General features: G+C 42.2%; 1 protein-coding gene across 1 annotated transcript in view; it reads right to left on the bottom strand.

Moving 5' to 3' along the window:
• Positions 1–14,395, bottom strand: part of mst1 (macrophage stimulating 1) — an 85,643-nt gene that overhangs the window by 56,832 nt on the left and 14,416 nt on the right. Inside the window, exons 2-4 of the mRNA XM_043708469.1 lie at positions 9,559–9,691; positions 3,185–3,297; positions 921–1,035 (exon numbers count right to left, since the gene is read on the bottom strand). Of these exons, the coding sequence (XP_043564404.1) occupies positions 921–1,035; positions 3,185–3,297; positions 9,559–9,691 (361 nt within the window). The remainder of the gene's footprint in view (positions 1–920; positions 1,036–3,184; positions 3,298–9,558; positions 9,692–14,395) is intronic.

Raw genomic sequence — 14,395 nt, 5'->3', positions numbered from 1 at the left:
GTGAGTAACATTAAAAAAAATTGGAGGCAACCTTCAGCAAGGATCCCTGATAAGGCATGATGTAAATCATGTTTAGACTCAACTTCTGGATGTCCAGCAAAATTAATGAGTCCAGAAACAGGCATTCAGCTCCTTTCTAGCAACTGCAAGGAGTCTAACACCCTGGTCTCAGGGTTGACATGAAATGCCATCTTGCTGTCCTCATTGGGTGGAAATGAAAAAAAGCAAAATGGCTGCCCAAGACCAGAGATTCTGCACAATACAAGGACAAGGCTCAAGATGAAGCAGGTGAATCTTTGATGTATCCCATTGCTACCCATCAGCACAGGCTGTAGAATTTGTGGAAAGCAACCAACAGGAGGCTACAATGGCAGAGGTTGGCATCGGTCTCTCACCCGTACTCAGGCACAGGCCCAAGATAAACCTGAAAACCACTATGGATACTATAAATCAGAAATGAAAACAAAAAATTGCTGGAAAAGCTCAGCAGGTCTGGTAGCATCTGTGGAGAGAAATCAGAGCTAACGTTTTGGATCGAGTGACCCCCTCCTCAGAACAAGCAGGTGTCTGCAATGCATCTGTGATGCAGATTATTCTGGGACAAGAAACATACATTTACTATATCCCAGGAATACCCTTGAGCATCCATTAGCACCTGTACAGAAAGATCCAATCTCTTTATTCCTTCATTGTATGCCTCAGGATGAGAAAAAATCTCCTAAACCTTGGGACTTTGCTGAAAAAGAGTTTTCTCTGCACAATGCCTTGAAGTGAGCCTGTTACCTATCATCTTTAATTGGACTGGTTTTTCATGAGGAGTGCTTTCCAAAATCTAAACTAATCCCAATTGGGCACATCTGATAATTATTACATTAGTTAGCAACAGGGAACAGAGGTTAAAAGCAAAGACGTGTGTATACCTGTGTTCGTGAGGCACATTAGAGCTCCAATGCTGGCACATCTTCCCACTTTTGGTTATGTACCTATATCCCCTGTATGTGACTCCCTTGTTCACAATGCATTCTCGCATATAGTCTACAAGAGGAATTTGGGACAAAGGTTAGGATGTAGAAAGAGGCAAATGCTGCCTGTAGTCTACATGTTAGTTAACCACAAACAATAATACTGAAAGAAAACAGAAAGTGCTGGACAAATCCAGCATATATGCCAAACCAAACAAAACCATTCTTCAAAACTCAATAATACTGCTCTTTCAGATAACTAGCAGTCATTATTAGATTAGGTTCAGCCACTATAATGGAATACCAGTTTTGTTTTCATCATATTAAAGGGAAACTCAAAAGGAAGATGTTTTCCCCTAATATGTATATGGCCATTGTATATTCAAGTCTGGCATGAACCACAATTGGGAACAGTAATGGTAATTACAGGATTAGTCATTCAGATAACCGTATGACCACTCTTCAAAAACATGCGTTTGAACCACACAATAATAATGGTTGGAAATTGGATTGTTGCAAAACTCCAACGGGTTTACTAAAGCTCATTAGGGAAGGAAATCTGCCATTCTTACCCAGTCTTGTCTCCAGATGACTTCAGACCAAAAGACCCAAACCAAAAGACTCTTAAGTGCCCTCTGAACTGGTGAAGCAAGCCACTCAGTTGCTCAGGTCAGTGTCACACCACCACCAAGGCCTGAAGGACAATTAGGGATGGGCAACAAATTAGGGATGGGCAACACTGGCAACAACCAGTGATATTCACATCCCAAGAAAGAAAAGCAATTGGTAAAGGGAAACAGTGCTTGACCTGTGATGGGTTTGAACTACAGTCCTGCTTGGGAGAGTTGAGTGCAATCTTTGTAGTTGGAAACCCAGTAGGTTATTCCACTAACAAAAAGAGTAATGTGCACCATCTCTCACAATGGTGGGTGGAATTACACACAGTTTTATACGGCTCATAATAGTGTCCGGATATGTCAGATTATATTGTGTCTACAGCACATAAGTAATGATTTGGAGATGCCGGTGTTGGACTGGGGTGTACAAAGTTAAAAATCACACAACACCAGGTTATAGTCCAATAGGTTTAATTGGAAGCTATCACCTGATGAAGGAGCGTCACTCCGAAAGCTAGTGTGCTTCCAATTAAACCTGTTGGACTATAACCTGGTCTTGTGTGATTTTTAACTTTGCACATAAGTAAGCCATTCAGCCCAATTATCAGTATTTGTGCTCCACACAGGCCTCTGCATAACTCTCTTCATGTAACATCAGCGTATCTTGTATTCATTTTTCCCCAGGAGCTTATCTAAATTCCCCTTCAGTACATCTATACTTTCCACCTCAACTACTCCCTGCGTTTGCAATTCCACGTTTGCATTAATGATCGCATAAAAATGTATCTTGAGAGCACTTGACCATTTATTAGTGATTATTTCACATACAAGTCTGCCCGGTTTTTGTATTCTCTACAATGGAAGCATTTCCAAATCAATCCACTCAAACACTTTCAACATTTTGAAGCTCACTACCAAATCACCTAATAGCCTTCTCTTTTCTATAGAGAAAAAAAAATGTTCTGTCCAGGTGTAACTTAACGTTTGTTGTCTTCATAAATCATTTTTGCAACTTCTCCAATCCAGCTATATCTAGAATTGTACATTGACTATGGTGGGGCCAATATTCAGTACAAGGTCACCATGGCACCCTGATTTTCAAATCTATCCCTCCAGATATGAACATCAATGCTGGTTTAGTTTTCTTACGACCTTCCTAACTTGCATCGTTACTTAAGTGATTTGTACATCTGCAGTTTTGAATTTATTTGCACCTCGATGATACTGTTATTATTGTCTTATTACCCAAACAATATGTGACTTTACTGTTTCCACACCCCCACAACTTAATAATATTAAAATTCATTTGTCAATTAAAAGCCATTCAAGTTTAACAATATGCATTGCTACTTCGAGTGACTTGTGCATCTGTGACTGCAGAGACCTCTGTCCATCTACCTCATTTAGAAACTTATTTCCCTAGGAAAACAGGATTTCATTATTCTCCCTTCCAAAACATATAGCCCAGCTTAGTTCATTTGAAATTACACACCCATCCTGCAACTTCCTCTGTATTAACAAGCTTCAGCCAATTTGTTGACCTCGACAAATTTTGAAATTGTGTGCTCCCTTACAGGTCAAAGGGCAGTGTTCAGAGAGGCATACCTTTCTTCTCATATAGGTCGACATGATTGTGCCTCTGCCTTTCTGTGCCTGTTTCCTGACTGGTCCAATCTAACATCTGGCATTGCTTGCTTTGGAGATTGTAGTTAAAAGCTCTAAATGGGAGGAAAAAAAGACAAAAGTACACCATGAAAAGAGACAATTTACTGTTATTAGTAAGCTTATCTTCGACTTTTGAAGGCAGCTTGCTATGAAGTGAAAACAGAGAATGATGTGAGTATTGAACTTCAGGTTGCAGCTCCTGCAATGCTTTATGCCACAACTGAGTAGTGGACTGAAAATTAAGCCGCTCTATTCCCGGATATGTCAGTAATGTGAAAGGATTTGGTCAAACTTTCCGAAGCCTGGTTGGGAGCCAAACAGAAAACTGTTGTCAGCAATTTTTCTTTAGTTCAGAGCCCATCAGCTCCAGGATATTGGCTTTTGCTCTCATACAAATCACAATGTGCTTCAATAAACATTATTATAAAACTGCCACATCTCTTTGCACAGTTTCCTTGGTTTAAAGCAGTATTTTCTTTCTCTTAGTCCACAGTCCAAATGCAATAAAAATGTTGCACAAGAAAGGAAAGCACTGGAAAGACTAAAAACAAATAAAAACATTGTTATCCTACCTGCAGACAAAGGACACTTGACAGTCATTCTAAATTGAAGAGACTACATTGAAAAAGCAAATGCACTACTTACAGATACCAATATCTACCAACAAGTGGCGAGCGACCCAACCCCACAACTAGAGAACCAAAATCACAGCTCTACTCAAAAAAACTTCAGAAATCTGGACAAATAAATAAGACCGACTTTCAAAAAATGAAACCTGACGGATCCAACACACCACGCTTCTACGGATTACCCAAAATTCACAAACCAGGATCCCCCTCAGACCCAGTCTCACTGCCTGGAACACCAACTTACAGATTGGCCAAGGAACTACACGAAAGACTAAAACACTTAGTAAAAGGCTCATGCCACTCCATCCAAGAATTCCTGAAGACCATCAAAGACACTAAGATAGAAGAGGATGAAATAATGGTCTCCTTTTATTTAACAGCCCTGTTACTTCAATCAACATTAACCTGGCCAAAGAAACACTAACTACACTATTAGAAGACCCAAAGACACACAGTCCAAACACCACTAACTTCATCAACAAGGAGAATATCATCAAGCTAGTGGACCTATGCCTTACCACCCACTTCACCTTCATCAACAAAACCAGCAGACAAACCAATGGAATGCCCATGGGATCTCTGATATCAAGGTTCTAAGCAGAGGTAGTAATGTACAGACTTGAGCAAACAGCTCGGCCAACCAGCCAACCCAAACTCTGGGTCTGCTACATGGATGACACCTTTGTCATCACTAAATGAAACAAGTTAGAGGAAACCTTCAAGACCATCAATAATACCCTTACTGGCATAAAATTCACTAAAGAGGAGGAAAACACCAACAAACTGCCATTCCTCGATGTCACAGTGGAGTGAACAGCCAATGGGGAACTTCAAACCAGCATCTACAGGAAAACAACACATACGGACCAAATATTGAACTACAGAAGCAATCATCCCAACATCCACAAACGAAGCTGCATCAGAACATTATTTCAACGAGCCAACACACACTGCAGCACAGAGGAACTATGCAGGAGCAGAGGAAAATCACCTATACGTGTATTCAAAAAGAATGGGCACCCAATGAACACAGTCTGCCGATTTTTTAGATTAGATTAGACTACTTACAGTGTGGAAACAGGTCCTTCGGCCCAACAAGTCCATACCGACCTGCCGAAGCGCAACCCACCCAGACCCATTCCCCTACATTTACCCCTTCTACTAACACTACAGGCAATTTAGCATGGCCAATTCACCTAACCTGCACATTTTTGGACTGTGGGGGGAAACCGGAGCACTCGAAGGAAACCCACGCAGACACGGGGAGAATGTGCAAACTCCACACAGTCAGTCGCCTGAGGCGGGAATTGAACCCACTTTCTGGCGCTGTGAGGTAGCAGTGCTAACCACTGTGCCACCGTGCTGCAACAAACCCAAGCAGACAAAACACATCCAGAGAGCCTAGCCACTCTCCCCTAATCAAAGACATCTCAGAAATGACTGCCAGACTACTCAAACCTCTTGGCAATCATGGTAGCCCACAAACCCACCAACACACTAAAACAGCAGCTAATGAACTAGAAAGTCCCTATACAGACAATGAGCAAAACTAACGTCATTTACAAAATACCGTGCAAGGACTGTAACAAACACTACATTGGACATACAGGCAGAAATCTAGCCACCAGGATACATGAACACCAACTAGCCACAAAAAGACATGATCCTCTCTCACTAGTATCCTCACATATGGATGAGGAAGGACACCACTTCGACTGGGGCAACACATCCATCCGAGGATAAGCCAAACAAAGACATACACGAGATGTGTGAAACTTGAAAGGGTTCAGAAAAGATTTACAAGGATGTTGCCAAGGTTGGAGGATTTGAGCTTTAAGGAGAGGCTTAACAGGCTGGGGCTGTTTTCCCTACAGCAGAGGCTGAGGGGTGACCTTATAGAGGTTTACAAAATTATGAGGGGCATGGATAGGGTAAATTAGCAAAGTCTTTTGCCTGGGGTCGGGGAGTCCAGAACTAGAGGGCATAGGTTTAGGTGAGAGGGGAAAGATATAATAGAGACCTACGAGGCAACTTTTTCACATAGGGAGTGGTATGTGTATGGAATGAGCTGCCAGAGGAAGTGATGGAGGCTGGTACAATTGCAACATTTAAGAGGCATTTGGATGGGTACATGAATAGGAAGGGTTTGGAGGTATACGGGCTGGGTGCTGGCAGGTGGGACTAGATTGGGTTGGGATATCTGGTTAGCATGGACAGGTTGGACTGCAGGGTCTGTTTCCATGCTGTACATCTCTATGACTCTGTAAGCATGACATTCCAACCGGAACTCTATCAACAAACACATCGAGTTAGACCCCATCTACCAACCCCTGAGTAAAGGAACAGGAAGTGACTTCACCACAGAAAATAAGATCACCACAGGAAATGACATCACTAACCCAAAGAAACCCAAACATATAAATAGAAAACAGGAATTTTCAGCATTGCTTCGCGTGAGGTCCACTGAAGATATTACCTAGTAATGTAATGAAACATCTGGAAATGAACCTTTCAGCTCAGCGATCAAACCTACATCCAAAACCCATCACTAACCACTAATAGACTGAAGGATGCTGCCTGAACTGCTGTGCTCTTCTAGCACCACTAATCTAAAATCTGGTTTCCAGCATCTGCAGTCATTGTTTTTACCTACCTGAAGGATAGAATTAATCTGCAATTGGAGAGGCAGGCATTAATCAAGAACAATCAGCATGGTTTTGATAAGGGGAGGTCATGTCTGACCAACCTGATTGAATTTTTCAAAGAGGTTGACCAGGTGTGTAGATGGGGGCAATGCTTTTGATGTCATCTGCCTGGACTTCAGCAAGGCTTTTGATAAGATCCAACATGGGAGACTGATAGCAAAGGTGAGAGCCTGTGTGATCCAAAAAGACCACAGCTAGAGTATTGCATGCAGTTCTGGTCACCAGATTATAGGAGGAATGTGATAACATTGAAGAGGAGAGGGGATTTGCCAGGATGTTGCCTGGGCCAGAAAGTTTTAATTAAGAAGACCAATTAGACAGACTGGATTGTTTCCTTGGAGCAGAGAAGACTTAGCGAGCACATGATTGAGATGTATAAAAGGTTAAGGGCATAGATGGAGTAGGCAGGAAGGAACATTTTCCCTCAGTGGAGGAATCAATGACCAAGATCTAAGGTAAAGGACAGGAAGCTTAGATGAGTTGTGAGGAAAACATTTTCACACAGAAGGTGATCGGAATCTGCAACTCACTGGGCAGTAGAGGCAGAAACCCTCATATCATTTAAGAAGAATTTAGACGTGCACTTGTGTTGCCAAGGCAATATAAGGTTATGGTCGAAAGTGTGGTCCTGTAAAAGCAGGTCAGGTAACACCCAAGGAGCATCTGCAGTCCTCACTTTCTCCAATGCAAGGTTGTGGGTCAAGTGCTTGATAATGGAATTAGTTTGGTGCTATTTTTGACCAGTGCGGACTCAATGGGACAAAAGGGCTTTTTCTGTGCAGTAGATCTCTGTGACACCCAGACTCCAGGAAAATATATTAAAAAGCTGACCGTGATGTTGCCCTGGGTGGAAATATAAAGAGGTGAAACTTAACTTCCAGTTCAATAAACTCCTGGTTAAATCTCGGTTAGAGAACTGGATACAGTTCTGGGCAGCTCTGAGAGAATGTATTGTCCTGACAGGGGGTTCAACACAAATTCATCAGAAGGATTCAGTAGTTCAGGGTAAATACACTACTCTGGCATTCTCTTAACTCTAGACAATTAAGGGATGATCTAATTGAGAGATTTAAAATAACAGACGTGAAAAGGTGCATATAAAGAAAGCATTTCCCATGCTGAGTGCCCAGACAAGGGGATATAGCCTTGAATGTAGAGTTAGGGGCAGGCAGAGGCAATATCAGAAAACATATCTTCATGCAAAGGTCACAGAATACTTTCAAAAAGTGTTGAAGCTGGGAACCAGTAGAAGAGCTAAAAACTGTATTGATGCTGTTTTGTTAGGCAGGGATCTTAAAGATTACAAAACCAAACTGGGTAAATGGAAAAACAGATCAGCTATCACCTTACTGAAATCTTTTTTCTAACAGACGTAATGAAGGGCTGAATTGTCTCCATTAGTAGAGTAAAAATTCTATGATTCCATGGTAGCGAAATGACAGAATAAGCTTGAGGGATTAAACAGCCTTCATTGGCCAGTGTTCCAAGTCTTTGTTACAACCGACAATAGAGAGCATAGACAAATGTGATCTCAAAGTTTTCAGAGCCAGCGTCTTTCAGAAGTTGTTGGAACTTAATGAATGCAGTCAACAGGAAAGAGATATATGACACAGGTGTAACCCAAGGCAAGGAAACAAGGCATCCATAATTGCTAAGGACCAGCAGGTTTGATGGACACAACATGGAAAGATCACAAAATGACATAGTAAGTGTACTTAGGCCGCTTCCACATTCACCATTTTGTTCCTTCTGTTCTCCCCAACCCTCTCTGTGGGTCACCTTTCCTTATTTTGTCCCAGAAACTGTACCTGCATCACGGGCATGCCAGTGGGAATACTCTAAGCTGAAGTGTCAGGACAAGGGAAGCAGATCATTGCTCTCCTATGACACCCAAACACTTCCACCTCTGTGATGGGTGGGGTTATCTCTCAACAGTAGATGGATTACTGTCAAGACTAATGATCCCAAAGAAATCTAGACCCAGGAAAGTTCTGGTGGTGTCACTTCAACAAAAAATTGCATTTGTATCGCTCCATTAACATTGAAAAACATGCTTCACAGAATCATACAGTGCAGAAAGGGGCCCCAGCTTTTCCATCACATCTGGCTGCTTTCTATGCCCCGTAGCACTACAACTTCCTCCATTACTAATAAATGTCCAATTTCCTTTCCAAAATTGCTTAGAATCTGCTCCTACAGAGGAGCGTGGACAAGCAAAGAAATCGACAGCAAGATACATGAAGAGATATTAGCAGAGGTGACCAGAAGCTTAACTGGTTTTAAAGAAGGTCCAAAAGGAGCAGAGAAAACAAGATTAGAGAGTCAGACAAGTTTAGGGGGTAAATGACAAAGCCTCAGGGCAGTGCAACTGAACACACAGCTGTCAAAAGAAAAGTGGAAATGGACAAGAGGCCAAAGTTGGAGGAATGTTGCAGAGAGCTCACTGGATTATCAGGCTGGAGGAGATTATTGAGATTACTAGGAAGGGCAAGGTCATGAAGCAATTTAAAAAGATGTATTAAATTTAGGCAGTGCAAGTCGGTAAACTGAGTTGAGGAGTGAATAGAAAGTGAAAGTTAGCATGATAGGGCAGCAGAGATTTGGATAAGTTTGAGCTTAAGAAGTTTGGAAGAAAGGGCAGTTGAGAAAAGAACTCAGCCCCATTTTCAAAATTTTCAGACAATTTTAGTATTTTCAGGTAGCAACACAAGAGGCTGTGACTCTGAGTCCCGCCTCAGCCCATGTCCATTTGCTGAGGGGCAAACTCACTGCCAACTTCAATAAATGACTCCTGTACAAAAAAAATCAGCTGCTTTCCAACTTTATGTCTCTGTATCAGGTAGAAATCGTATCACATCAAGAACGAAGCCCATTTGGTCAACCCAGCTCTAGCTCCAGAAATACCAGCCATTACTGGGGTGCAAGGACAAGGTGGAGAGCAAATAACTCAGAAGGGCACCAATTCATAAGAGCTATCTACCTGCATGAGAGTGTTCTGGTACAGTGAATGGCACAATCCTCTTCTGAGAAAGGCATCTCTTGTGTCCAATAAGATGGACGGACTAGTTGTACACCTTTGGAGCGGTGGTAGTCATTCAGAGGACTTCGCTGACCTAAAAAAAGAAAAAGGTGATGGATTTAACTCAAATGGGACAAATGGAGGCTCCGTAACTTTACCTGTCCATTGAGGTTTGGATAGACATCGAAGGACCAACGCTCCTTTCTGGAATCAGTCTTTGCTTCTGATCAAGGGCGATGTACATACCAGAATCTACAGCAAACATTGTGTGCTAGATGTATTAATTAGCAAATTATAAAATTATTCATACAGGAACCATTTACAAAAGAAAACAGTATTGCCACATTACTAGTGACCTAGGACCAGATAACATAGCCCATGACAAGATGTTTTACCTTGCCCAGAACAGAAGCAGCTAAGGATAGTGCATGTACTTGTAAGAGTTAACACAAGAAGCAATCCTTTTCTCCTGTAGTATAAATTGCTCTGATTGAGTTTTGGCAACCATTCTGTCTTTTCAGCAATATTCAAATTCTGCACAAGCAACAGAGAGGTCTTTGGATGGTTTCATGTTTGAGCCACTGCTAAATTTAGGGGTTGACTGACTAAATATTGACTTATTCTGTTTACAATCTTGTAAAACAACCTTGGAGCTGTTAGTCAACTGATCTCCAAATTGTGGGGATATTTACTGGTGGAATCTTGTGTTCGCATGGTCAAACTCCAAAAAGTAACAACAAACATGATCTGTCATCAAACCTATTTATCAACAGCAATATCTACCCTACATATTTCAGCAGCAAACACAAATCCAGCAAATCATGAAATGCTATCAGCTACACACTTCAGTGGAGTTCGACTTCCTGAGTTCACCACAGTCAGATCAATGACATGCGTCAAGGTCAGGCCTTCGAAATACCTCAAACCATTACAACTTATATTATTCAATTATACATTTGAATAACTACGCAAACTGATATTATTAAAAACTAGCTGCTTATGTTTCCTTACCCTCCAGATGATTTTGTCAAAAATAACAAATACGATACAAGAGAAAACCACAGTGTTTACTCCCCTCCAGTGTTCACTATAACTACAAACTAAATCACTCAGATGTAAGCATTATCATAATGAAATCGGGTCTGTTGCTCAGGAGATAGGGATACTATCTTCATGCCAGATAGTCTGGGTTCAAGTCCTATTCAACAACTTATGGATGGCATTACTATGTCAGCATTTAATGCTCATCCTTAATTGCTCTGGAGAGAGTAGTAGTGACCTGTTTTCTTGAATCACTGCAGTCCTGTGGTGTAGGGACACCCAGAGTGTTGTTAGGGAGGGAATTCCTGGATTTTGATTTCCAGCAACAGTGAAGTGTAATAGTTCCAAGGGATATAGTTCTAAGTCAGGACGGCATATGGCCTGGCAGAGAACTTTGATGTGGTGGTGTTCCCATGCATCTGTTGTCCTAGTGATTTTTGAGATTTGTAGCCCAGCTTGATGGTATGTAAGTTAGCTTGCTGAGCTGTAAGGTTTGTTTTCAGACGTTTCATCACCATGACTAGGTAGCATCATCAGTGAGAGTTTCCAGTGAAGCACCTATGGTATGTCCCACCTCTCTATTTATCTGTTGCCCTTGCTATTTTCTAGGTGATCAAGGTCAAGGCTTTGAAAGATGCTATTCAAGGAGCCTTGGCGAATTGCCACAGTGCATCCTGTAGATGGTACAACCTGCTGCCACCGTATGTTGGTGGTGAAGTGTGTGTAATTCTATGCAGATGGATGGGTTTTGGATCCAATCTCTGATGATCAAGGAAAAATAACTAATGGAGTTGCCGATCTGATTGAGCTTAATATTCTACCCTGAAAACTCCTGCAGCGATGCTCAGTTACTGAGATGATCATCCTCCCATAACTACAACCATTTTTCTTTGTGTTAGGTATGATTCCAACCAGTAAACAGGTTTTCACCGATACCCACTGGCTTCAATTTTTGCTGGGGATCCTTGACGTTAACTCATAAAAATGTGTTCTTGATTTCGAAGCCAGTCACTGTGACCTCTCCTCTGAAATGCAGTTCTTTCATCCATGTTTGGTCCAAGACAATGAGTGCTGCCTGTGAGCATTATAAGTGACACCTTCCATTACATTGGTGATCACTGACAGGATGGTAATTAGTCGGATTGGATTTCTGCTGCTTTCTGTGAGCAAGATTTCCTGGGTAATTGTCTACATTTTCAGGCTGTCTTCTGGCTGTACTGGAACAGTTTAGGTATGGCTATGGTCAACGCTGGAGCCCAAATGTTTGTTAGTACTGCCATGATGTTGTCTGAATCCACTCATTTTGCAGTTTCCAGTAACTTGATCTGACTCCTTATATCATAGTGAATGAATCAAATTGACTGAGGACTGCTACCTGTGATGCTAGAAGCAGAGAGTGATCTGCTTTCAGATCATAAATAAAGCAAAATACTGCAAATTCTGGAAATTTGAGATATAAACAGAAATTGCTGGAGAAACTCAGCCTGTCCAGTGGCATCTGTGGAGATAGGAAAAATAGAGTTAACATTTCAAGTTGAACATGATGCTTCTTCAGAACTGAAAGGTGCTGAAAAATGGTAGCCAGTCAGAATGGCCCTGACCTTCCAGTTACTTGCCATTTCAATAAATCATCTTGCTCTCATTCTAAAATTTTCATCGTAGATCTGTTGCACCATTCCAATAAGGCTCAACACAAACTTGAGGAACACACCTCATTTTCCATTGAGGCACTTCAGAGCCTCTAGGATTCAATGTTTACTTTAATAACTTCATAGCATGGCCTCTGTCCTCCATTTTGATTAGAAACCTCCATCCATAACGTGGCTGTGTCTTGTTTGTTTCTTGCTGTCTTGCTCTGAGTGGAGTGGGCCTAGTTTCTCCCTTTTTACATTTTTATTTACACCCATTATGCATCTCTAATTTCCCTCCACCAACATTAGCATTCCCTTTGTCTTTTGTTCTAGGCATACTCACAATCTGTTCCACTCACTTCACCACCCCCTCTGTCTGCAGGATAAAAAACACCATTTTCCAGCCATCAGTTCTGAAGAAGAGTTATACTTGATTCGAAACAGTTTCTATTTCTCTCTCCACAGATGCTGCAAGACTTGCTGAGCTTCTCAAGTATGTTCTGAATCTATTTGGTACATCTGCTGAAAAATGGTTGCTTCAATCTTTGCACTGATGCACTAGAACCATTAAGAATGGGATTGTGGAGATCCAAGATGGCGGCGACCCAGCAGGTCCGAGTCTACAGTGCTCCTCCCAAGACTTGGGTAAAGTGGGTCACCCACCCCCACCACACTTACCAAATCATTTATAATAGCTGTTTAATTTAATTAGTTGTTTAATATCAAATTTAAACAATCTAATCTTTAGTAAAAATGACCAAAGGGAAGGGAGCCCGCAGCTCTCAACAAGCAGGAACTCCTCCCCCACCCTCTCCAGCTGCAGCTGGGGCGTCCACAGCCGCCCCGGGGGACTTACCTACAGTGACAAGCCTTGTAGAAATGATCTCCAAACTGGGCGCGAAGATCGACGCTTTCATCGAAGAATCCCGAAATCGATGGGACTCACTCTCGGCCGCGCTGCAGAAGCACGACCGAGACATCCAGGAAATCAAGCGCGAGTCGGAGGGGTGGAGCTAAAGGCCGCGACCTCCGAAACTACAGCGCAATCGGCCGTGGATCAGGTCCAGACTCTTGAACAGCGAGTCCGGACCTTAGAGAATCACATTGACGACCTCGATAATCGAGGTCGCCGATAAAATATTCGTTTGCTGGGCCTTCCCGAACGGGAAGAGGAAGGCCAGCTTACAGTGTTTCTCGAGCAGTGGCTGCCACAGCTTTTAAATTTGGAAGCTGGATCAGGCCAGGTAAGGTTAGAATGGGCCTACCGAGTCGCAATATGCGGGCCCGGCTCGAACCAGCGCCCACACCCGGTCCTGTTCCGGCTGCAGAGCTACAAGGAAAGGCAGATACTCCTAGAAGCCTCGAGAAATCTTGGAAAAGACCCCCAAGCTATGATCTATAAAGGATCCAAGATCATGTTATTCCAGGACTTTTCCCCTGCTCTGGTCCGAAAGAGGAAGACATTCGACGAGGCGAAGAAGCGTTTAAGGGACTTAAATATTCAGTACTCCTTACGCTACCCAGCGACGCTACGCTTTAACCATGAAGGATCCATATATAACTTCGGATCGCCAGAAAAGGCTAAGGAATTCTTGGACTCTCTTAGATAAACTGTAAGACATAATGGATGTTGGTTGGCCTTTCCCCCCGCTTTGGTTTATATCCTCCCCATTTTTTTTCTCTTATCTTACTGTTTAATATCATCATGGGGGGGTGGGGAGAGGGATTTGATTTTCTCCCCCCCCTTGGGGTTGTTTTCTTTTATTATGTATATATGTGGGATGTATGTATATGTGTATGTGTGTGTATATAATATATATAAAAATAAAAGCTGGGGGGTTTGGTTAATGTTGGTGGGGGGAGGTAGTTACCTTATTCAATGTTACCTCTGTCTTTAGGAGCGGGGTTGTTTCTCCCTTGTTATTTTGTATTACTATATTTATATTTAATTATTATTTGTTGAGGTTGTAATTTTATAGTTATAAATGTTTATACAATGGTATCAACATTACCAAATATATCCAGGTCTGGGTGGAGGTGGGGGGGTGTGGGGGTAGGGTGCTCACTGTTAACTCTAGCTTTGTATTATATCTGAATTCTCCTCATCCTATTGAGGAGCGCCTGGG

This window comes from Chiloscyllium plagiosum, chromosome 18 (genome assembly GCF_004010195.1).
Source record: "Chiloscyllium plagiosum isolate BGI_BamShark_2017 chromosome 18, ASM401019v2, whole genome shotgun sequence".
Lineage (NCBI taxonomy): Eukaryota > Metazoa > Chordata > Chondrichthyes > Orectolobiformes > Hemiscylliidae > Chiloscyllium > Chiloscyllium plagiosum.
The sequence above is the reverse complement of the archived record's forward strand: the minus strand, read 5'-3'. Positions and strand labels throughout refer to the sequence as shown.